The sequence below is a fragment of the Aquila chrysaetos genome, chromosome 1 (assembly GCF_900496995.4).
Source record: "Aquila chrysaetos chrysaetos chromosome 1, bAquChr1.4, whole genome shotgun sequence".
In the NCBI taxonomy this organism is placed as follows: domain Eukaryota; kingdom Metazoa; phylum Chordata; class Aves; order Accipitriformes; family Accipitridae; genus Aquila; species Aquila chrysaetos.
In genome coordinates this window covers 67985296-68010088 of record NC_044004.1, presented here as the reverse complement: position 1 = coordinate 68010088, position 24793 = coordinate 67985296, and the positions used below count along the sequence as shown (strand labels likewise).

General features: G+C 36.8%; 1 protein-coding gene across 1 annotated transcript in view; it reads left to right on the top strand.

The window, feature by feature from the left end:
- ARHGAP10 (Rho GTPase activating protein 10) overlaps positions 1 to 24793 on the top strand; it is a 154170-nt gene that overhangs the window by 74094 nt on the left and 55283 nt on the right. The window contains exons 11-18 of the mRNA XM_030006584.2: positions 3347 to 3428; positions 4568 to 4610; positions 5908 to 5973; positions 12497 to 12571; positions 17712 to 17799; positions 19173 to 19231; positions 21832 to 21937; positions 22560 to 22719. Of these exons, the coding sequence (XP_029862444.1) occupies positions 3347 to 3428; positions 4568 to 4610; positions 5908 to 5973; positions 12497 to 12571; positions 17712 to 17799; positions 19173 to 19231; positions 21832 to 21937; positions 22560 to 22719 (679 nt within the window). The remainder of the gene's footprint in view (positions 1 to 3346; positions 3429 to 4567; positions 4611 to 5907; positions 5974 to 12496; positions 12572 to 17711; positions 17800 to 19172; positions 19232 to 21831; positions 21938 to 22559; positions 22720 to 24793) is intronic.

The following is a 24793-nucleotide window of genomic DNA, read 5'->3' as shown; positions in this document are numbered from 1 at the left end:
TTTATTTCAAAAGAGAAGAATTGCTTATTTGTTTTGCTAAAAGGATCTTAAAATGTGACAAATACTGCTTTTTCTCAGTGTTGTAGTCTTCCTTCATTTATGAAGGTGAGGGAATCCAGCTTAATACGTACTGCAAATAAATATGGCTGTGGTAATGCCGCGTTCTTTTGGTTCAGATTGTATGTGTGCAGAGCAGGATCACATCTAGTGTTAAATGCTTGATGTAAGTTAGTGGACTGTTGCTGAGTTTTTGCATCCACCCCTTCTGAGCTATTTTTAACCAATACATTTGCTTCTTACTTATACCAATTAATTACATTCTAATTTATCATGTAGTAAGTGTTCAAGTTTTAGAGGCTTTTGTTTTTCTCTGATCGGATTCAGTGCCTTTTACTTTAAATGCAGTGTGGCCAATGCTGTCAGGCCTCTCTGTCCTATGATTGCTAGTGGTCTGCAAATATGTCTGTGATAAGGATCATGTGCACGTGCACAGTCTTAGGTCAGAGGCTATGCCTAGCTTGTGTGGCCAGTCAGACTGGCCCGCCTGAGGCATGCCCGTTTCTGTAGCAAGCAATGGGTAAAGGAGTGCAAAACTACCACTGCATCTGAAAAATTCCAGCTCGCATGGCAGATGACAAGATACTAATTTACAGCTCAGGTGGCATTTGTCACAAGTCTACAGCATGGTTTGAACTTGCATTTTTGATTTGAGGAGGATGTGTTTTAACTATTCTAACACTGTGTCCCAACAGTAGGAAAGGGAGTAAAGATATAAACTCTTGACATCAGGCCCACTTGGGTCAGTGTATTGGTCGGTATGAATAACAGATATCAAACTGAGTCTGATAAAGTTGTTGAGAAAGTACTGTGAGAAATGTCAGTCTACCCCCCCTCTGTGTGTCCTCTCTGCTCAATAGGGTATCTGGAGTTTGAGCAGAGATGGATGGAGAGCAGTGTTTCCTTGGTCCTGCAAAAAATTTTTTCATTCTCTTCTCTGGTAAAAGAGGGAAAAATCTAATCCATCTTTCTGTCCAGATATAATAGACACAACTGGTCCACTGTGACCTTGATATCAGACATTTTTCTTTTAATAATATATGTGTGTAGTAGTGAGATGTTCCCATGGAGATTATTCTGTGCTGCAGGCCATTAGCTTGTTTCCTTGGTATCAGTTCAGGGCACACTTATCCCTTGGCTCGTCCAAGTTAAAAAATAACATACAGATTGATGGCTGGCCATGGGATTTTCTTTGTTCCTGTGCTGTGGAAGGAGGCAAGATTGTAAAATTTTAGGAAGGACTTTTTAATAGCAAATGTTCAGCCCTGCATGCGACTTTACCATAGTTTGGAGCTAGCTGAATATTTACAGATTTTTCTTTTAAAAAGAAAGCTGAGATGATTCTTTTTTCTTTAAATTCTGATACTACTTACAGCTCTGAGGGTGCTAGGATCCTGCCTAGATTTCTGGACAGTGATATTCTTTCCTGTTTCTAGTACTCCATCATGTTTAGTTGGAGGTGACTAGTGGTAAATGTAGAGAAATTTAAATCTTAAGGGGACAGCAGAAGTCTTTTGAGGTAGTAAAAAGACTTTATATTGATAAAGAGCGTTATCCTTCTGAAATGCTACTTAGATTTTAATTTTACCAATACAGGACAAGGAGGAGGGAGGGTTTTGTCTCTTTTGACTTTAATTTGGAGACAAATAAATAATATTTCATGCAGCATATACTGAGTTTGATGTATTACCTCTAGGTGATACTCTTTGGTACCTTGACAGTTATAATTTTTTCGAAAAGAAGGGAAGTTTGCCCTGCATAAAAGTAACTCGTTTCGTTTTAGTTTTAACTAGTAAAAGAAAGTAGACAAGAAAAAAAAACAAATCAGCATGTGGGTGTTTTTTTAAGTTAATTTAGCTAATTACTTAGGGTATTTTTTTTCTACTGAGTGATTAAGTTTGTGTGTTTATGATGGTTGCAGCTCTGTGCTACTAGCAGACCTCTTTGCATTGAAAAAAGCTGATATGGCTTGAGAAGCTGCTTTGCTTACTGTTATTACTAATACCAGTATTAGCTTGTTTTACTCATAAAGGTTATTAATTACAGAAATTAAGGCAAGGCTTCCCTCATGCACTCTTAAGAGCTCAATGTCTATCACTGAGAATAGTAAGAGATTCCATTTTTATGGCTTAATAGTCCCCTCGCTTTAATCAGAAGAGAATGACTTGCTTGATTGCTGCCATTTTGCAAAGTTATAGCAGGGTCTCCTGAGTTTAGATTGGTTTGCTAGAGGGTGTGTGCATGCCTTGTCCTCACATGTTGTCTGAAAACAGATTTTGAGCAGGAGGTATTTGTACCTATAGAGTTTTACGCTGCAATTAAATTGTGTGGTTTGATAAAATTTATGGCAAGGTGAAAATGAACTAGAAATGTCTCTAGTTGTAAAAATATGAACATGGTGTGTAGACGGTTACAGTTTTACTTAAAGTGGGATTTGTGCTGTTGATTTTAGATAACGTTTTCCCCTACAGCTATTTTGCTACTTGAAGATAGATTTAATACAAAAGAGAGAGAATGTTATGAATTAGTTTTCTGTTTCTATCCATCTCTATATAATGAGATTTACAAATTTGCCAAATGGATTGGCAGGCTGAATATAATGATTTTTTTTTTTAATTGGCAGAAAAGTAATTACCCAAATAACCTGTTCTGCTTTTAACTCTTCTTGCTTTGTAAATTATGCTGAACCACACAATTACTCTTTCTAGTTTCCTATTATATAAACACAAAAGTAGATTTATGTTAATCTCTGTTCACTAATCCCTACATCCCACAGTTGTCCATCCTTGCTTTTTAGGAAGGTTGTAATAATGGCGTTTTGTAATGAGATACTGCATTGACTTGATTATTTTTTTATAAGATATTTACTGGAAAACTATGATCGTTGTAGCTGCTCTAAAGCTGAAGACTGCACATCGAATAAGTTGACAAAACCCATTTCTTACGTAACAGCACAGCAATGAAAGAGCAAGTTTATTTAGAATTTGGAAAACTCAGTGACTCCCAGCAAGTGTTGGAAACAACAAGCTATCAACAATGATCTATTTCAAATAAATAGTTTGCAGATTACATTCTCTTTCCTTTTCCTCCCTATCCTCCCTATTTTCTACTGTGTGTATCAGTTCTATACTTTGTACTTTAAAGATGAGCAGTGTTCAGTAATTAAGCAAAAAACCCAACCCTGACTTTTAGGACAATGGGCTTTTGCTTGTAGTTGGAAGTAGAATTTGACAAGACTTTTTTAGTTGCTGGTGAATGCAGTTACTCTGTGTGATTGGTACATTTGCAGGCCTGGAGTTCCTGTGACCATGCAGGCGTTTTCTGAGGAAGACAGGAAGCTGTGGATGGAAGCCTTGGATGGAAAAGAAGCTGTAAGCATCATTTTCTTAATATTCATTTATATTCATTTATAGAGAAATTCTCTCACCCCCTGCTTCCCGATCCCATTTTATACTTTAACAAACTGGGATTATGTAGTTTGCAGAATGATAGATTCAATGAAGAAAGAATAACACTGAAATAAAACTCAGGAGACATGAGTAACTCATTAAAGCTCAGTGTAGATAACTGCTAATGCTGATATGAGATATTTTTCATTGTAATGACAGCACCAATTTTTAGAAATGGTTTCCCATCACAATGATGATATTGGTATTCTAGAAAATGTCTAGTATAAGCATGTCCACTTAGCCTTATGCGGACATACTGCATTCCAGTGGCAAGACTTGTGTGAGTTAGTTATATGGTATTATTATTATTTTTTTTAAACTAGATCAAAAAAATCCTTGTCAATGGGAACAAGGTTGCACTTGAATTTGCTTCATTTCTGGTTCACATCAGGAAATGGGTCTGAACTGCAGAATTGAAACACGCTGCAGATTATTCTTACAATCATAAATATTATTTTGGTCTTGTGGGCCAAAAATAATGGGGTTTTCTAGTCAATGACACAATCATGTGTCTGTGCCCACTAGTTGTCTACTGCAGATTTTAACAGTAGGTTTTATTGACATTGTTGTTGTAAAAATCTTGCTTCATCTGCAGAGGTGTTTATTACCATCACATGTTGTCTAAGCTGGACTCCCCAATAAGCTTACAACTTCTGGGAATGCCAAGCTGGGACATAACGCCCAGGATTCATCAAAGAGGTCACAATGATTTGAGTGAACTTGAACTGTGGGAAATTAACCTGCAGAGAAACACAGGAACACGGAGCACGTAAATCACAGTTAATTTCAGTGGCCATAACTAACATTGTTCTGCTCCCCAAGGAACTGTATTTGTTGAGAATATTTTAAAACTTTCACTCTTTCAAAAGTGCAATTATCTACTTTCTGAAGGGGCATGGACCTCTGGTCCTACTGTTAGAGCTGTTGTAGTTAGAGGTGATATGTTCTAGCTGTAAACAGCTGTATTTGTGCCTACTGGGCATTAAGATTGGGGGTGTCTTGTTCCTGGTTTCATAAAATTCTTTAAAATAATTTGTGTCTTTTTACTCTTTTTGTGTTAGCTGTTCATCAATTTGAATAGAGCAAATGCAAAACGAGAGGGAAGTAAGTATTTGAATTACTATTAAAACTCATTTTTGTTAACATTTTACAACTGAGAAAGGTAAAGGTAATTTTTTTTCTGTGGATCCAATATAATTAAATATTTTATTTTTAATCTCAAGTTCTGAATATGCTTTGTGGATTTTGTAATTAATGGGTTTTCACAGTAATGCAGTTTAGTACATATATAAGAAATGTAGGACTGGACATAAGCTAGAGAAACAGTCTGATCTCTTTTGCCAATTTACTTCATGCTTGAAATTGACTCAAAAAATGGTTAATTTGTATGTAAATTCATCACAATTTCTTAATCCAGATTGTGTGTACACATCTGTTAGCATGCATAAGTATGGTTTTAAAAGCAATCACAGCTGAACATAAAGGTCAGCAAAAAAACTGATTGCATGTATTTAAAATGTAAACCATAATATGGAAGTAGAAGAGATGGCTTTCTTTAAACAATGTTAGCTTTCTTTTGTTAGCAAAGTATGAGTGAAAACAGTTATCCTTCTTGCATTATCGGGCAATATATGCTTGCCTTTTTTTAAATTTTTTTTTTAATTTTTTTATTAAATTGTTGGTTAAAGCTGGATCCTGGTGTTATTAATAGAAGTTTTTCCACAGATTGTTGTTTTTGTGGTGCAAGACCAGGTCCCCAGGAGTGAGAAGGCCAGATGTTTGGGGGAAGGATAGTTTTGCAATATAAGCTTTTAAATGAACTTTTGATGTGAAGAAAAAGAATAAGATAGGAACAACAAAGGAATGCTGGATCTCAGCTGTTGTCCTGTTAATGCATCTGCTTTTATGTAGTCAGATCATTAACTGCTGTGAAATGATATACATGTGTCTTGTATCTTTAGTGTGGGAATTTCGTTGGCTTAGGGTAGGACGCACTAAAAGCCCTGCTGTTGATGATTATGGTTTTTCATCATAAGTACTTCCTTGTCCCATTTGGTTAACTCTCTCAGATGTTGTTGATGTTGCAGTAAGTACTGTTAAATTCCATTTTGCATCTGCCAACATATGTACCTAATCAGAGATCCCATTCTTCAAAGGCTGCTGCTGTGAACAGATTCAGTGAAGCCACTACCACCAGAATGAGCCTTTACTTGAGCTAGGCAGGGTTGTGAAGGAGAAAAGGGGAATTTCTCTAGAAGAAATGAGGAAGTATTCCTGTTCCAGAATATTTATGGTTTTGCCTGAGAAGTACTAGCTATGTGACTAAGTCTAGCCTTATTTTTCAGTGAAAGACACAATTGTAATGGTGCTTTAAAACTTTTCAAACTTTTTTTCCTTGTAGGTGCGCAATTGGATAAGATAGGGTTCACTGTCATCAAAAAGTGCATCAGTGCTGTTGAAACACGAGGTAATGATCAACACAACCTGTTTGTGGAGGGGGTGGAGCAGCTGGTCTGCTCCTCGAAGAAGGCCCATGGGATCTAGTCTCCTGTGGATCTCAGGGAAAGGCTTAACATGATAGATATTACGCTGATTACTCTGACCAGGGCAGGAGCATCCTTCTGTCCAGTCCCAGCCTTTTATGTATGGCTTTCCCTCAAGAAATGTGTTTTCAAGTTCTCAGAAGGGAGTAATAGCTCTTCTCTTGAAAAAGGAAGCCCATGTTTCTGCGCAAGAGCTGAGAAAAAAAACCTGCATCTTGTAGGCAATTCCTGTACCTTTGCTTTGCTGTTGGAACAGACTAATTAATTTTAGTATTCCATTTGTCGACTTTGAACGGAGGTTTTCTGTTTAGTCACTTAAGGCGGAAGAACAGGAGCTGAGCAGGCAAGCGAATAATAAAAAGTATTGAAGTACTTCTGGTGGAGTTAGTCTCACACAAGAGACAAGGATGCTCTCAGGCTTATTGTTGCATATACTTATTGTTGTGCCTCCAAAACTGGAGACGGAAGTGAAAGGTCAGTATGCAGACAGTATTCAAGAGGTAGTTGGGACTATGGTTGTGGAGAGACTCTGTGTCACAGACCTGTGTAACCTGGGCACTGGATAATATCAGCTTTTGATATTGCTGCCGTGTGAGGAGACAGCAATCCTTGTATGGACACGCTGAAATGTGAGGTGACCAGCCACTCTGAGACTCACTGCATTGTATATGGTATTGTGTGGAGAACCCGCTTGTTTGGTTGTGGTTTTTTTTAAAGAAGAGGTGAAGAGATGAAAATAGGTAATTGGTTGCGGTGTATTTCTTAGTTTGTGAAAAGAGGTGTTGAAATTTCTCTGTGTGCATTTTGTTTTTCTCCTAAATTGTTGACCTTCCTTCCCACTCCCAAAGGGGAGACTTACGATTTTTCAGGAATTGTATCTTTTTTCCTAGAGATTAAGCATTGCACAGGGCAGAATATTGGTATCTTTCTTTGTATCACAGTCCAGGTTAAATAAGATCGCTGAAGAGAAGACTGGGTTGGTCACACTTCCTGTCAGTGCAGGGTCTTACTTAAAAGCAGTGTCTTCCATGTATGCACTTACTATACAATATTATTAGTAAGACCGAGCAACCTTTGTGATATTGAGAATTTAGCATTTAAACAGCAAGAAGTATCTGAAATCCTTTTTCTCTTGGACTTTTTTGCATCAGTCCTGTCTTATGCATTAAAGATGTTATTCCAGATTAGATCATATTCTATCTGGTGTTATTTTTGTTCATTCTGTTCTTTTGAATATTTTTTAAATAAGGTTTGCCTGTCTCATCACTTTAAAAATTTCAGTTACTGGCATTTACAATCTGAATATTTCAGCTGGGAAACAGTGCAGATAAAACTGGCATCCTACAGATAAGTTGCCTTCACTGCAAAACCCGCTTCAGTATAGAATGGATCTTCTCTTTGCACTGGATGAGGCAGATTTTATCAAAAGAGTAGCATGTAGTCATGGCTGGTTTTCGTCTACAGCACAGTGGCTGGTTATCTTACAATACCTTATGACTCATGCTTACTGTAAGCCGTGTGGAGTACACTATATTTTGGTTATCGTCTATAGGTGCATTCAGATAGTTTTCTTCAGGTAGTCTTTTTTTCTTTCATACCCTGCAAGGAAAGTGAAACAAGAACGTAACTGTGGAAAAAGTGTGAACATTTTCTTCATGAAGAGGCTATTTTGAAAAATGGGTTAGATACGGGGTTTCTTCTCATGGCTGTGGGTGGATAGGTTAAACTGAGTGGTGGTTCAAGTCCACACTGTTCTTTATGCCTTGATTTAGGGGCATGTAAGAAGGTGCAAAATATATGTGTAACCTCACCTAATATTGTTGTTCAAGACAGATGATAAGCTTGCATAGATTAGAAGCATGTGTCCCTGTAGTGGGATCTGCCCTGAAGTATAGTTGGAAGAGAATTAAAGCTACCAATGTTAGCTGCAGTTATTTCCTGTCTTTGGACCCTGCAGCTTCACTATCCCTTGTACGCAGACTTTGTAAGACCTGCAGTCAATAGAGTGCTTTGTGGTAATTACTACCAATGAAAATCTCTTTTATCTATTAATTTTGTTTTGGGGAGTAGATAAGAAAAAAAAAATCAGCGTTCAATAAATATTTCTTTTCCTAGTGTTTCAAGAATGGGTTTAGGTGAGGTACTACTTTCCAGGAACTCAGCAATCCATCTAGCTGTGTTCCAATAAACTTCATTCATCCATTGCATTTCAAGCAGTTGTTGATAATTTTCTGTTTACTGATTCTAAACCTAACATCAACTGCATTTAAAAAAAAAAAAAAAAGCCCAACAAACAACATCCTGACTTCATCCATGAGGCTAACTGAAGCATTCTTAAATGATCAGTGTCTGTTTTCTGCAGAACCTGCAGGACCTTCTGCTGCTGGAGGGCCAGGAGAACATTCAGTTGTTTGCCTCAGAACAGTTTGGCCAAATAGTTGTATGATGAAGAAAATCTGTCTTTCAGACTGCAGATTTTATACCTATACTTGTTCTTAAAACAATCTTTACTTGATTATTTTACTTTAACGATAACACATCAAAGGCAAGTTATGTTCGGCAGAAGAAAACAGGACAGATGCCTCTTCAGAGACTGTGCTTGCGTGCCATGTTTTTATCTCTTTTAATCATAATGGGTGTGAGGTTGGCGTGGGTGGAAAGAGAGGACAGTCTAGTGTGGGTGGAAACTGAGAATAGTCTTGTCATGTCATAGCAGAAAAAGTCTGGTATTCAGAGAGAGAAGAGCATAACAGAGATACTGAACATAAACTTGTCAATGGCTGGATAATTTTTTCTCAGTTACATTCCCTTTTATAAAGCCAAGAAGGAAATTATTTGCTCTGAATGAACAGAAGAATCAAAGGCAGTGTCTTGGTTAAAATGCATGTAAGCTTCTGATTCAGCATTGCCTTATGAGAGATTGGCTGTGCTTTACCTGGTAGGAGACGCTGAGGCATCAAGATATGCAGCCTGTCTCTCAGGTACTGAGCATGATGCTGGTTGGATGTGCACCTGTGTTTTGTCTCCGAGAGAACATTTTGGGATTCTGTTTGGAGTATTTTATTTATAATTCTGTACTGAGAGTAATACAATGGGGTAAAAGTTTACTGAAACATCAAAGAGCTGTTTGCTCCAGGAGTAAAGACTCTTTGCACATTTTTGTGTGCAAATAGTTGGTTGAACCTTCTGTAAGGATGTGGTACGTGTTTGCCAGAGCAATGTTTGTCTTGATTTTAGAACTACCAGAGCTGCTAATCTGAGCTGCAGAGAGAGATGGCAGCATTGAGCTGTCTGTCCAGTGTGTCTGCTCATGAGACAGAAAGAAGATGGTGAGGAGGAAGTAGAAAACCCTTTCACGTAACAAAAAAAATAATCTGGCATTACCTTGAATTTAGTGTCACTTGTATAGCTGTTTCTGTACTATGGAGTTTGATATAAAAAGTTGTATTTGCGGCTATGTTACTAGTCTGTTTCAGCCACATGTACAATGCCAGCCGCAAAGTAAAAGTTGCCTACTTACCTTGCTTACAATAGTATAGATTACTATTTTACTTACAATACCTTATTTTTCTAAGCACGTTTCACAACTTGTGTACCTGTGCTAAATTCAGGTATCAGACAGCCAAGCATCTAGAGGTAATGTAAATATGAAGGAAATTATGCTACAGAGCTTTACCGCTCAAAGTTGCCAATAGTGACTGGTTGAGCCAGCAGACAAAGTGTCTGAACCCTTCAACGTTTTAGTCAGTGGTAAGCTATTCCTTGCAATGAGTCATCTTGTCAATTGTGTTCTGTAAATGCCAAGCATTATCAGTCTTGGATGTGCTGAAGAACTGAAATGTGCAGATTAAGTCAGAAATAGTACTGTTTGAAACCATGTTTGTGTATTTTAAATAAAGCACAATTTAAAGCTATGTTTAAAGGTATCATTTAAAACTATATTGAAATATTAATTAGTCTTTGTACTTCTTGATGGCTGCTAGCAATTAGTTGTGCTTTTTTCAGGTTGATGAAACTGATCAATTATCTGATAATTGCTATCACAGACTCATGGTTATTGCGGGAGGATTGTCTTAGTTTCAGTACTGCCATAATTTCAGAGACCTTTGCATATCATGTCTGTTTTAATATTGAGCAGTAGTTTCTGTGGTTTGACCTTAATTATTTTTAAGCCATAAATGCATGTTTGGGGTGAGCACAGTTTGGTTCCCCCTTGTTTCATGACTTCCTGCGCTTCTAACATTAAAATGACTTCTGAGATAAGTAAAAGCTGAGCTGTATTTGACTGTGACAGTATTTCTTCAGCTTTTTAGCTTCTTCCATACGATGCAGAAGGCTTGTTCTGTGGTACTAAAAGTAGTGGAGGACATTGTATAAAAAAAAAAAGTGTGATGTATTTTGGCAAAGCATTAAAAAGCTTGGTGTTACTTTTGTACCAGAATTTTCCTGGACACCTCTGAGAAATTTGAAGTAAAAAATAATTGCTGCTGTCAGGACAGATTCCTAGTGCATCTTTGTTTGGAGTGAGTCAAGGACTATGTTTGGGTTTTTTTTTTTAGTGTTGGCAGTATTTAAGTGGTGTATAGCATGCTATCACACTGTTGTTCTGGGGATCACTGGAAAACTTACTTGGTTGGGTTGATAACTTCATATTTTGAGAAGAATAAAGTTGTGGCCACATAGCTGGTTTTTGCAGTTCTTTCTTTTGTGCATGGCTAAACTGCGAGCATACTCTGGGGTTGTGTTTTTTGATAACCACGGGTGAAATAATGGAGATCTGACTTATTCTGTTAATTTGAGCCAGCTCTGAACATGACATCAAGCTTAAGACTCAGCATCATTACAGTGGTGCCTGCATCCAGGGGAAAGAAAAGGGCCCGTTTTGCCCAGGTGGAGCAACCAAGAGAAGTAGGAGCTGCTGCTGTAGCCTGTCAAATCCCTGCTGGGACAGAGGATGGAGCAGTGCTAACAGGGAGGAGTTCAGCAGGCTCTCAAAGATCTGGGATGGCTGAGGAGGCTGCAGACCGTGTGAGGAAGAGGAGGGGGTGAGAGTAGAAGGAAAAGACGTAACAAGGCTAGGCAGGAGGAGGAGGCAGAAAATGTGAAGTTCTCTCCACCATATTGAGAATTATTGCTGTGTGTTATGGTTGTGTCTGACAGTAATTCTTTAAAAGGCTAATGATTTTTACATCATCTAATATTTATTTGGGAAGAAACTTTTTCTCATACGACTGGTTTGAATTTACCTTCTCTGGGTTGGAATGGTTTGGTATTGAAACTGGGAATTCTCCACAAGTCTTTCTTTGTTGAAGGATATTTTGAATAAGAATATCACATAATCTGTTATTTGAAAGGATTTCCTTGGAGTAGAATCACAGGTATTTTGTGGCATTTCTACTCTGCCAGGCCAATGTGAATATAGAGCTAGAGCATGGTGGTGTTTGTAGATGGCTACTTATTATGTGGCCTCTCAAACACTTGTGTCAGCTTCAGCACTGTAATATTTTACCTCCAACTATATGGGCTCTGAAACAATGCAGCAGACAAAGACATACCTTATTTTGTCCTTTGCCTTCCCTGCCCCTTCTCTTCCTCCCGTTTTCCTTCAATTTGCATTCATAGTTTTACTTCCCTGGGGATAAAACTGGGTGTGGTGAAGGAAGGCAAAAGCAGGGGAAGAAAAGGGGTAGAGAAGTGAATGTGTGAGAGAGGATGGAAGGGCACAGAGGAGTGACAGAAAAGTGGTCCAGTGTCCACATGAAATGAGAGTACAGGACTGAAAATATTATGCCAGTTACAGCTACGTTATTCATCCCAAGCAAAACCAGAAGTACCGATTTCAGTAACCGGTGGTGGTGCTTCTGGACGTAACTAGTATGTGGACCACAGTGGGTTGGAATGAGGCCTTGTATCTTAAATGAAAAGCATTTACAAACTTGAAAAAGCATTGGTTTTGAGGACTGGGAATAGGCTCAAGTTTTTCTTTATTTTATCCAAACTCTTTTTGTCAGCCACATATTTGCAAAAAAGCAAAATTACATTTATTAAAGAAATCTTAATTTAGCATTTGTTGGTTCAGTTCTTGCGTTATTAGAATGTGGATGCTGATGTACCCAAAATGTCATTTAAAAATCTGAAAACAGCCAGTGATTTTTTTTCAAGCAAAGTTTTGTCCCTGTTTGCTTCTACTCCCGGTTTCTGAAGTGGAATTGAGGTACATGAAACCTTTATCAAAACATAACATGAACTTATCCTAAAAACACAGAAAAACAAAAGGATTCTTGCAATACTTTATTTATAATGTTGTTCTCACGACTGTGTTAATACTATGTAGTCTGTCTGTCTTTGAGGAGAATTTGTTGCCTGGGGAAAAGTTTTAATGCTAAATTTGACTGTGGTTGATCTTCTGCCTTTTTTTTTTTTTTTTTTTCTTCTTTTGCATAATAGGTATAAATGACCAAGGATTGTACAGAGTTGTGGGGGTGAGTTCAAAGGTCCAGAGACTTCTGAGTTTGTTGATGGGTATGCCTCTATTTTACAATCATTTTTTCAATATTTTATTTCATGTTGTTTTACTGTCAACATTTAGTTTTAAAAGCATCTGACTGTAGTTGTTCTTTATATGGGCCAAATCTAGTTTGCTTTAGTCCATGCAAATAATCCCCATATCATTGTAGGATCCCCTGCTTTAGCGAGACCAAGATTAGTTGGTAGGAATAAACTAAAAGAACTGCTGTGGGACATGTTAGGAGCAAATGATGGGCTTTGTGCAAGGTTGATGTAAGTGGGATTAAAGCAGCCTAAGTTGAAGGGTCTGATCAGAAAATTCAAAATACCAAATTCAAGAAAGTTTGAAGTGTATTGCTTCATTGTTTGAGGTTTCCACCTTTTTTCTCCCTTGTCTAAGATGTACAGGTGTACACGCCCATGCGTGTCTTTAGTTAATCACTGTGCAAAATAAGGCATTTAGTTTAAGCCTACTGGCAAAGAGCTCTTTGGTTTAAGAGGAGGAGTATGATGTACATATTAATAATAACTATGTGCCAAGGTGGGAGACAGATGGAGAAAGGATTTGTTTTTATAAACTTAGTAGTATAGGTCTTAAATGTGGATAACATCTTAGACTCTCTTATACCTAGTTAGCTATGTGTAGCTTTTAAGATTTTTTTGATTCATAAAATTATTCTCAGAAACTTTTTTTTCCCCTTTTCTTTCTGGAAATTTTGATGCATCTTTAATCCCAGTGACTGTAGTTCTCTTGCCACTCTGCTGTCCCTAGGGGGGTGGGGTGGAAAAAAAGTAGTATTGGCACCTGGATGAAATCCCTCATCTGCCTGATATCTCTCACCAAAGTAGTAGCCATGACTGCAAGATGTACTGTGTTTCCCCATTTCTTGTCCTGAGCGCTGACAGTACATGCAGTCAGACAAGACCGCTGGGATTAGTTCATTTTTATAGAGCTTCCAAACCTGTCACTTGACAGCAAAGGTCTGATTCTCAGGGATTCATTGGTATGCAAAGAAGCTTGTTTGCAGTTTGCACCAGGCTCTTCTCCAGAACCATGCATGCTCCATCTGTGCTGATAACACAGTGTTCTTTGGCACTGCAAACTGGAGGAAGCCAGAAAGTGAATTCATTTCATTACCCCAGACATTATGTGAATGACAAAGCGCTTTTATATTATATGCTGCTGTCAGTTCAGTGCCACCTGTAAGACTTTTTCTTTTGCTTCCTTTATTTTTTCAAACAGGCTGTCTCTTCAGAAATGATAAGACATCAGGCTTGAGGACCTGCATGTCATATCAATCTGTCATAATGACCTTGCTAAATATTAATTTATGATAGCTTACTTTAATCAATATTAACAGCACCCTGAAGTTCTCCATTAGTGCACATAAACCTGCCTGTATCTTTAAAGTATGGTAGCAAAAGCCTCTTTTTGGAAATACGAACTGGGATTAATAAAAATGACTGATCTATAACAGATTCTTGTGGTTGTTTATCTCTGTTGGAGTTAGCCTCAATAAACAATTACCATCTTTAGCCATTGACCGTAGGAAGAATGATGTGTTATCACTCAGAGAGTCTCAGTTAAATGCATTTGATATCATAAAATGTTTTTCAGTTTTGTACTTACTGGCTTAGTTTGGGCGTGCAGGTCTGGCAGGCAAATTTTCCTCTCTGCCATTAGTGGTATCCAAATTAAATAGACTCAGGTTGCCAGTGGTTCAGTAGCAGCTGGAAGAGTTTACTGGGGATTCCAGCATCTGCTTTTAGTTATTTTTTAAAATTAGAAACATTTTTTGTCATTCCCAAGATTCATATATTTATTTAAAGTAGGAAGAATACAGTGGTATCAAGATGAGGCAAAATACTGAACAGAAAAAAGTTAGGGTGCAAGCAGGTGCTCTTTTTCTGATGATTTGTTGAAAGCGATCCTATCTGTGCTCTTTATCTGTCTGTCCTCAGAGAAGGATAAGTTTCTTTTTGATATACAGTGGTACAGAGGATTTAAAATGACTGATTAATCTTTAATCCTTTGTCTCGGGGTATACTCTTAGATACCCTTTTATATGAAAGATCTTTTCAGAATCATAAAAACCTCATATTAACTTTCTGTATTTTAAAATGTTTGATAAGATTTCAAAGTATTTTAAGCTACCTGTCATTGACCATGAGGTTCACAGTCTGAAAGGCCTAAAGTGCAAAAAAAGTCTTCAAAATGGTAACCAGGGACATAATAGCATGTAGTTTTGTCTCTTTTTCAGAATATTTTCTCTAAAATTTGGGAAAGTACCTTGAGAGTCAAGAGAGTATGAGAACACCAATATATGCTTTTCTAATACTATGAATGCACAGATTTTAATCTTTAATGTAAAAATCTAGTGAAACTAAGTCTTCTGTAAAATGAGACTCGGCTATTAAATACACAATTCTGCTTGGAAAAAAAAAAAAAAAGAGTAAATTTTGCAATTAACTTAGTCCTTAAAGTTAGTTGTAACTACCATTGTGCTATGGTGATCTATTTTGCAGCAATAATCTTATCTAAATTTAAGTGAGGCATTTGGTAAGGAAGACACTCATTACATTTCAAGGGAAAATGTTAAATTAATCTGATATCTCATTGTAAACAGGGATAGAGTTAGGGCTTCTATTGTTATGGGAATCTGTTACAAGCAATTCAGAGTGCATTGTCAGCCATCAGGAGGCTCAGTTCTTGAAATGCGTCAGGGTCCAATTCTTGTTTTCATCTATGATCTGTGTTATAGATCCAATGTGGCTCATTTCATACAAGCTGCCTACATAGATTTCATACAAACTACTACGTAGATCAGCTTTCAGACAGACCCTTGCTCGTGGTGAAGCAACTGCTAAGGACTTGGAGTTTCTACTGATGAGTTCAGTTTTGATTTCTGATACTGCCTGATGTGAAAAATGCCAGACATTGCATGTTGTAGAAGAAAACTTTCAAGTACCTCTGCCTTTTCAAAGCCAGCAGCTTTCAAAACAAATACACTGAATTTCTTATTATTTTATATACAGTAAATGACAGTATGCATACACTCCTACAGTGGGCATATTGCATATGAAAGCAGGCAGAGTCTCCTCCTAACCTAGTTTAGTGAACTGGACTGTTCTTGTAAACTCTAGCTCCCTTATTGTCAGAAAGATTTGCATAAAATTTATAGCTGATCTGTCAAAAGCTGTTCCATAAATGTGCACAATTATTTTTACATGCATAAAGTTGCCATTCAGTGCACAGTGGCTGCTATGTGAACAAGTAACATGAAAACTCGTAGAGTAATTTTTGAAATACTAGTTGAAGTTCCAGTTCGTATAATGGCCTCGGATGTTTGAAGTAGAGGGAACAATGGAGCGGGAACAGTCAAATATATAGGGTGGTGGGGCACAGAGCTATGTAGGGCAACTGTCAAACCAAAAGTGAAAAAAAGTCTTTTAAGTCTTGATGGCTTCTACAGTCAAACTAGGGATTGTTTGGGGATGGTAGCAGGGCCAAATTTCCCCTCCCCCAAGAGATAATGAAATATTTCTGCAATACCTTCTGTTTTGTATTTCAAGAGGTGTGCTTTGGAATTCAGACACTTGTTATTTTCCTCCCCAAATTCATCAACAAATTTCACATAACTGAGTGCATCCTTTGACTGTAAAGGAGGTTGATGATTATGAAGCAGTTATTTAAAAACTGGGGATTACATAGTGGCTTAGTAACAAAATCCCCATAGATTTCACTAGTTTCTGATATGATGGCAGTTTTTATTTAATTAATTTGGTAGAAAGGTTTTCTTCTCAAAAAAGAGAATTTGAACACAGAAACAGCTAGCATGCTAAAAAGAAGAAAAAAGAAACTTTTTCCTGAGACAACCTTGGGTATTTTGGGTGGTGGTTGGCTAGTAACAATTTGGTAGAAAATGCTATCTGACTTGTATTTTAAAATGAGATTTAAATAATTGACATAATGAGGGAGAATATTCAGTTACAGAAATAATTGCTTGGCACAGTCTTTAGAACAGAATTATTTAGTCCCAGTAAAAGGACTGCACCTTTAATCAGGGATCCTAATTTGGTTTTTTAAATGTGTCTGTCGTTTGTCTGACAAGCAAAGTAACAAATGAATTCTGAATTGTATGAACTGGTCAGCATGTAATCTGTGTCAGCTACTGCTGTAGTTTACCATAGTGACTGACGGAAACGTGTAGCAGTAAAAATAACAGAAGCTCAAGCACTTGAAGTTACGAAATACATTGGGCTAGTTTGGCCATATACATGTGATCTTCCTCTGCCAGCTAGCTATTGCTTCCTGTTTTGAGGCCAAAAGGGTTTTCTTGATTGCAAAACATTCCAGTGTGCTGCGTTGTTTGCTATGTTCTGTCAACAAAATCTTTCACCTGCTGGGTCATTCAGACATATGACCATTCAATTTCATCTGTCTTGTTATAAGACTCTACAAACTAACCTGGTAAAAAGTGGAGAAGTTCTGTGAGCCTGACAAATGGTAAAGCAAGCAAGTATTTTTTCCCTTTGGCTAAAAGTGATCAAGTAAGGGAAACATTCAGGTCCTCTTGTAGAGGAAACTTACTGATAGAGAAGGCTCCCTTTTCTACCTTTGAAGCACCTCTTAAAGGTTTTCACACAGTAAGGAATGTCATACTGCACTTTGTTGGCCATTTTCATCAGCAGTCCAAAATAACAGTTTACAAGCAAAACTATGGAAAGAATTCAGAAAGATTTTTCAGTGTACTTGCATTTTAAATAATGAAAGAAAACAGGGAAAGATAAGTTATGCTCAGTGGGTCTTTTTTCTAAACTGTTTTTGTACTTTTCTGTGTTTGTGCACCTTATTAAAGGTGTAAAAATATCAATTGCTATAAAGATCTTTTTACATGAAAGTGATTTTTAATCCTTCATTAAAGAAAAAATCAGCAGTAAATACTTTTTAAACAAAATATGGAAATAGAATTTATAAAGAGGTTGGATATTAAGTCTTCTTAGTATTAACTAATAGTAAGAAGGACATATTACTTCTGTGTTCATGTGAGCAAATACATAATGATCGAATTCAATGTGTTGCTGTTCACGTAGGGCATACTGATTTAGAATTCCCTTTTTTCATGTCCCTCTTCTCTTTCTGATTATTTTCTAGATGCCAAAACCTGCAATGAAGTTGACCTGGAAAACTCTGTAGACTGGGAAGTGAAGACAATTACTAGTGCTATGAAGCAGTATCTGCGGTAAGCCTCTCTCTCTCATTTCTTTCTTTATTTTTTGGACTATGAATTCTGTATTCTGATTCTCCTATGCAGAGTGTTAAGCTATGTTACTTACTTTTCCTATATTTTGGTACAAAGGTTCATTTTGTGCACATGCCATGTTTGTTATTTTTCTTGGGAGAAGCAAAATAATTTAGCAACACTAATACTCATGTTCATATGAGACAAGCCCCAAAACATTTTTGTGTTTCACTGCATTCATAAGAATTTCATTGATGGTTCAGAAACCAGAATCGTTACTAAACTTGCTGAGAGTTGTTACTGAAAGTCAGCTAAGATTGTTAAAAGAATTTTTTGCCTTGTTGTGTTTTAATGTGGTAGAATGAAAAGGGAAAAGGTTTCGAAATTTTTAATATTTTCCTCTTGTCCTTCTGGCCCTTGCTCTGATGTTCTAGGTGCAATAGTAATAATATTTTGAGTGTTAAAAGTAAGAATTTTAGATATGTTCTCTGTTTAAATGGCTTGGCCAATTCCTGATAAAGATATTTTACTAAATTGCCTAAGAACATAGAACGTAGAACTTTTGTGTGTCTCTCATCGTGTAACACAAATACAGTATTTTTAATCTGCTGTTTTTATTAAATAAAGTATTACTGCAACCACTATCAAAGAATGCTGAAGAACTATTATCAAGAGAAAAGTCTCTCTTACAGACCGTAGGAAAGAATGAAAAAAAAAAAAAAGTAGGAAAGAAAAAAAAAAAAAGTGCACATGATGAAGTATTTTCCGCCTACAGTATTTCCCGTCTGAGTGTTTACTCCAGTATTTTATAAGCATCAGTAAAGTCAACTTAATAAATGAAGGTTTTAACTCTGATGTTTTAACTCTGGTCTCCATTATTCAGTACATTTTTCACTGATGACTAAGGTTTTCAGTTTCAATTTTTCCATTTGAAATGCTTTAGAATTTTGATTTGTGGATGGCGACTGTTCAGCAAAATTAACTGTTTTGGGACCTTTATTTCTTTCCAGTAAGGCATTGACTTGTGATTCTTTGTATTTTAAAAATACTAATGAAGAATTAATTATATAGTATATGTGTACAGTCTTCATCTGAGAAACAGTCTCAGTGTTGTAATTTGGAAAGCTGCTTTATGATAGACTGGAGAGATCACTTCAGCTCATGGAAGGTGAATGGATGTATTTAGTCTTATTTTCCCGATAATGCCAAGTTTTCCATTTGTGATGGAAATAATTGAATTCAAGGGCTACCGTAACAATGGTTGCCTCCAGTGCGAGGATTATACTACTGAATGTTAAAAAGGTTTCCTGCTTAGAATAAATACAGATAGGAAAGAATATAGCTAAATCTATTATGTCATCCTTGTTTTACAGAAGCCTTCCAGAGCCACTGATGACATACGAGTTGCATGGAGAATTCATCGTTCCCGCCAGTAAATATATGACTGTGGTTCAAATAGAAATCTTTTCTTATAGTACTGTTGTGGTCTTAGGAGCGTGCTGTAAATGCAATTTCAGAAAAATTCTTCAATCCAGTAAAAATATAGGAATAAGAAATAATAAGTGTTTTAAAAATACATAGGTTTTAACCAGTGTTCAGTTCTAGTATGTGTCACATATGATGTATCTTTTGACAGACAAGTTTGTGACAGACTTAGCATAGTGCAATTTTTACTTTTATAGAAAAACTTTTGGATAGACGCTGTAAAGATTCATTCTTATTATCTTAATTATATAATGATAAAAATCTACTTAGATTGTGATTTTTTTTTTTTTCCTTCCATTTTTATGAAGCTTAGTAAAAGAAGATACACTAATTCGGGCTCATTTGAATCCTTTAAAACACAGCTGCCTGACCCTTGTTTTCAGTGCTTTGTTAGCTCTCTATCCAGGCTGGCTTGAATATTGCTCATATATTAGTAGAAGAAAGGAAAGAGCAGACCAGATTACACTATGGCAGTTCAAATACAGACTTGGAGAAGACGCAACAGCATTTGTAGTTCAGCTGTATGGTATCTAATATACATGGAATTTTTTTGGAAGAGGATGGAGGGAAACTGTGTAAGAAAATTTTTGGCAATGTATCAAACAGATATTTAGCTGATTTTCTTTCCAGCCTGTAGCACTTCTGGCAAACTGTGGAAAGCAAAATTAAAACAAACTTTGAGACAATTGCTTTATCTTCTTCAGATTGCTGTAATGACTTTCCAGGACTGCAGAATGTGTTCACTTGTGGTCCTTAATTCAAAATGAGAATTAGCCCATTAAATTCATTGCCAAAGCACATCTTAGAGGCCTAGTGCTTAAACAAAATTCAGCATACTTACCTAGATGGTGAGTCTACCCGTTTGTATTGGAAAGTGTTAAAATAATTTCTTGACCTATGAAGTTTTGCCAGCAGTTTCTCGCTTTGTTTTCTTTTCTGTATTTTATAGTCTCTTTCAGTAAAGGAATTCAGTTGAAGTTACATTTTTAAATAGTGTAGTGTTCATAAGTAATAAACGGTTTTGTGGATCGGTTGATTCTATGTAGTGGGGAGGGAAAGTTAATCAACATTCCAGATCTGAGTTACAGTATATTTAAAAATAGGTAGTCAGTGTTGTTTCCTATGTTGGCTATTAAAAACCAACAACACCGGGAATAGTAAGGAATATCCTTCTTTCTGAAACTATTGGAGGGGGGAAGCCAAAATTAAAAGGTTCTCCTTTCAGTTTTCTTTTCTTTATACATATCAGTGTAGATTGAAACTATGTAAGCCTTGACTGTATCTTGTGATTAAGTTGCTTAGCCATTAGAGTTTGTGATTTCACATATATGTAAAATAGTCTTGCTTTAAAGAAGGCTTATGTTTTTTCTGGCTGTCTGAATTTTGATTAGCTGACTAGAAGCTAAATGTTTTGCATTTTGGTAGCCTTTTTTCTTGCAATCTGTGCAGGAGTGTTCACTGCAAAAGAATAAAAAAACCAACCCTAAAATCTGTAGCAATATGCAAAGAAAAAAAAACAAAAGAAAAGTGTGTAGCAATATGCACTGAAGAAATATGTGGTATTTTATATGAAATACACTTAACAATTGAAGTTGCCTTAGAGTAAAATGGGACCTGATGAGTGGTCCTGGTGTCAAAACTTCTTGCATTCAGAGTAGGTTCTAAATTTTTCTATGAACCTTGTACTAAGTATTATTATGTACAAGATAAATACTTCCACTCCTCTGATTCTAACAACTACTGAGATGTAATTTTGTGATTTAATACAACTTTGAGAAATAGGAAGAGGGTTTATTTTCATCTTTTACATATTCTTGTTTTCATCTGTGTATTAGTGAAACCTGTAGGGGCCAGAATTACTCAATTCAACACGCAACACACAAAAATAAAAAGCTCCATGCTTATTTTTACTTTATTTCTGTACTGTACGAGAGGGATGCTGTTGTTACTCAGGGCCCTTTATCATAGTAATCTCACTCAGTAGGTTTTTTGCATGATTATTCTTCTGTGTCTTCAGTGGTCATTAGATTTTTCTCTTTCTGAACATAAGAATCTTCTGCACGCATTGTCTTACGTAGTTTCCAGTGCAAGGTAGCATAAATGCAGTATTGTTAGCGGCATAGTACCAAAAAACTGAATTCTGATGTTGAGGACAATCAGTTAATGATAATAAAGTAGTACAGTTCCACTCTGTGGCACCCAGTAACATCACTCCTCACCTTGCAGTATATTCATAAGCAGATGAGTCCAATGCAGCAAAACAATAACTGCATCTGTTGGTTTTTAAAAATAGATGAACAAAGGCATCCTTTTGCAGGTGGATTGAAAAATGAGTTCACAAAATAAGCAAATAAGCTGATAATTCTAGAACAAGATTACTTGTGAAAACAAAGCACATATGTTCAATATTGCTATGTTTGGAGATACATAATTGGTGAAGCAAAGTGTGTGCAGTATGTTTCCGTGCAGGGGTGGGAAAAGCTTTGTGTTTCTGTGGATTTTTTTTTTTTAATATTTGACATAGTTACTTATTTCTGTGTCCCATAGAAAGTGGGAGTCCTGAATCTCGAGTTAATGCTGTTCACTTCTTGGTCCATAAACTCCCAGAAAAGAACAAAGAGATGCTGGAGATTTTGGTGAAACATTTAGCGAAGTAAGTGTTATGACCTGCTTTCCTACCTTGCCAGAACTCTTGTCCTTACCTTCGTTTAACTACAAAGGGCCTTAGTTAAGTGTGGCTGGAGCTGAAGCCCATCTCGATGCTGTCATACACAATACCAAGAACCAAACGTGCAAAAGCAGACAAGACGTTTGACTCATGCTGTGTATATTTTGGCGGGAAAGGCAGAAATCTAATCCGTTAATGAAGCCATATAAGTATTTACTTTAGCAGTCCTGCCAACATTTGAGGGTTTGATTGAAGTGAGAAAGGGAACATTATACTTTCTTTTCGCAAATTCTGGCAAAGTGAATAGTGGAGATCTGTTAGCAAATTTAAGTTGGTTTCACACTTGCCCTGGTCCAAGGCTAAGTGCATTTTATATATTTAGGTTCAGTAAGAGACTGCTTTTGTTTTTAAATTGCCAGTGGAAGAATGGCTTTTCTGTTTTCCAGAGCTCAGTAAGACTGTATTTGAAGAAACTTTGCACAAAACAAACTTCTAAAACATAGATTAAGGAAATGTAATGTTTTCATTTGTAGACTGCAGTTTCCAACAGTAATGGAAATTTTTCATAACCTATTTCCTGTTTTTTCCTTCAATTCTTTTCAAAAAGTGTTTCAAAGCATGCCAAGAAGAATCTAATGACTGTGGCAAATCTAGGGGTAGTATTTGGACCAACCTTAATGAGGCCACAGGAAGAAACTGTAGCAGCCATCATGGACCTGAAGTTTCAGAATATCGTTGTTGAAATCCTGATAGAAAATCATGAGAAGGTAAGCTTTGATACATCTCCGTGTTTTTGAGCGTTGTCTAAAATGATCTGCTAGGATTAATGGGTAGTGTGGAGTTAAGTATGATGTTACAAATAGCTTAATTCTAAAGAATGTCCTCTATACACTGTACGCTTTTGGCTATTTATACTCGGTAAGTGTTCATGTTCATAGGTAAACTGACATTTCAGAATGCTATTTCCTGGCAATAGCAGTGCTTCTGTGTGTATAGTACACAAATAGATTTTCATTATGTTATTTGCATGTGTTTTTTTCTGAGCAAAAGTGATACAAGACCGGAAAAGAGAAAGCTCAGGCTCAGTTTTTAGCTCTTCCATTAAGTACTTTGACCAGGGTCTGAATTAATTGTTCTGTGTCTTCATTTTGCTCAGAGTTCACAGAGTAAAGAGACTTTACTATACTTTGAGTTTTATAGGTAAAAAGCATTACGAGAGAGCCAGGTATTAACATTTCCTTTGTTTTCAGCTGAATGTGTGTTATTTTAAGCCTTTGCGTTTGGGGTAGTACTGAAAATAGAAGTTGTTGTTGCTGCTGTGGCAGCTGCCAGTTACTAAGGTGCCTTCCATGTACAAGGCTCTGTCCAGAATATCACCGCATGTAATCTGGGATCTGAAATTAAAAAAAAAAAAAAAAAAAAAAAAAAAGTCCTTTACTAGTCTCTTTGTTTGGGTACTCCTTTGGGAATCCCTCATGTCTAAGCTGGCTTCTGGAACTGGATGGTTGAGGTACTTTGCCTGTACTGGGAGGATGGGCAGCATCTCCCTTGCTCTTATTGTCAAAAAAAGTGCTTCGGAAAAATTCCAGGATGTGCCTTTTCCTATCTTCTTTCTTAAGCACTCCAAGCATTGAAATAGTTATTTCTTTTAAAGGTTAACAGTGTTGAAATTGGCTGTCTAAGTCAAGTCTTATCTACTCTAAATAATATCTGTCTCATGTTTTTCTGACAATGTAATAATGCTGCCTCCCTGAATGATACAGGCTGGGCAAAGCTGTTGGCATAGCTGTATCCACATGGTGGGTTTTGTTGGCTTAGTTGACTTAGGGTGTAATGCTGCCCTCACACACACACATTGAGCAGATACGGTATTGTTCTGTTGGAAAAATACTGTGCTGCAGATGTGGCTCAAGTTCTAAGCGATAAATATTCCAAGAGCTGTAAGCCATGCTATTAATTTTCGACCCTATAAATGAAGGTAAATCTTGCAGTAAGCTTATGATTTTGAAGCTATTGCAGTGTCCACACAAATTTAAGAAAGTAGAGAGAGAGTGTGAGCAGAGCCAGGGTGTTCTGATAACATACGGAGGCTGAGGTTGAGTTATGCTTATTCAAATCACTATATCACCACAGATTGGCACCATCTTATTCTTATGCCAGCTCAGTCACGGCTTTGAAAACTGGACATCAATTTCACATTTGAAACATTAGTTGTAGTGGCCTTTCTTGCTCCTCTGAAAAATGTAGAGAAGCAGGGAATGGAAAGTACATCAAAATGATACTGCATCATTTTCCATAATTCCTTGTTTTTATGCCTTCTTTAGAACTAGAAGGCTATAATTTTTTTTAAGGGATTTCTGTCATTTCACTGTCATTTCTAACAGTGAACTTGCCATCAGTGGTCTGCCTGCAGCAACCTCTCCCACGCTAGAGCTGCTTCCAAGATGGAAGGAAGACCCAAGTGTGACCTCTGTGTATTTATAGCAAAGGCAATGGAGAGGTGTGTGTTAAGGCATTACAAAAATTTTATAGCTGAATTGAATATGTTGCTTTTACAAGTGAGCCTTCTTCATTTAGGGCAGACCAAGGACCTACTTTTAATGGCAAGCAGGCTCATTGTCAGTCTAATGTTCATTTTATATTGTTGTTTTGAATTTCTGTGCATTTCAGACTTCCTAAGAGTCTTGTGTTAGGTATTTTTATTTATAGCCCTGGTGAAGTCCTAGGAAAAGTCACCAGCTGTGGGTTAAAATACTTTCAAATATTTCATTCACTACTCCACCTCTGCTAATTTTTAGCAGCTTATTCTAGCAGAAGTGAAGTTTGGAATTGTAGAAGAGT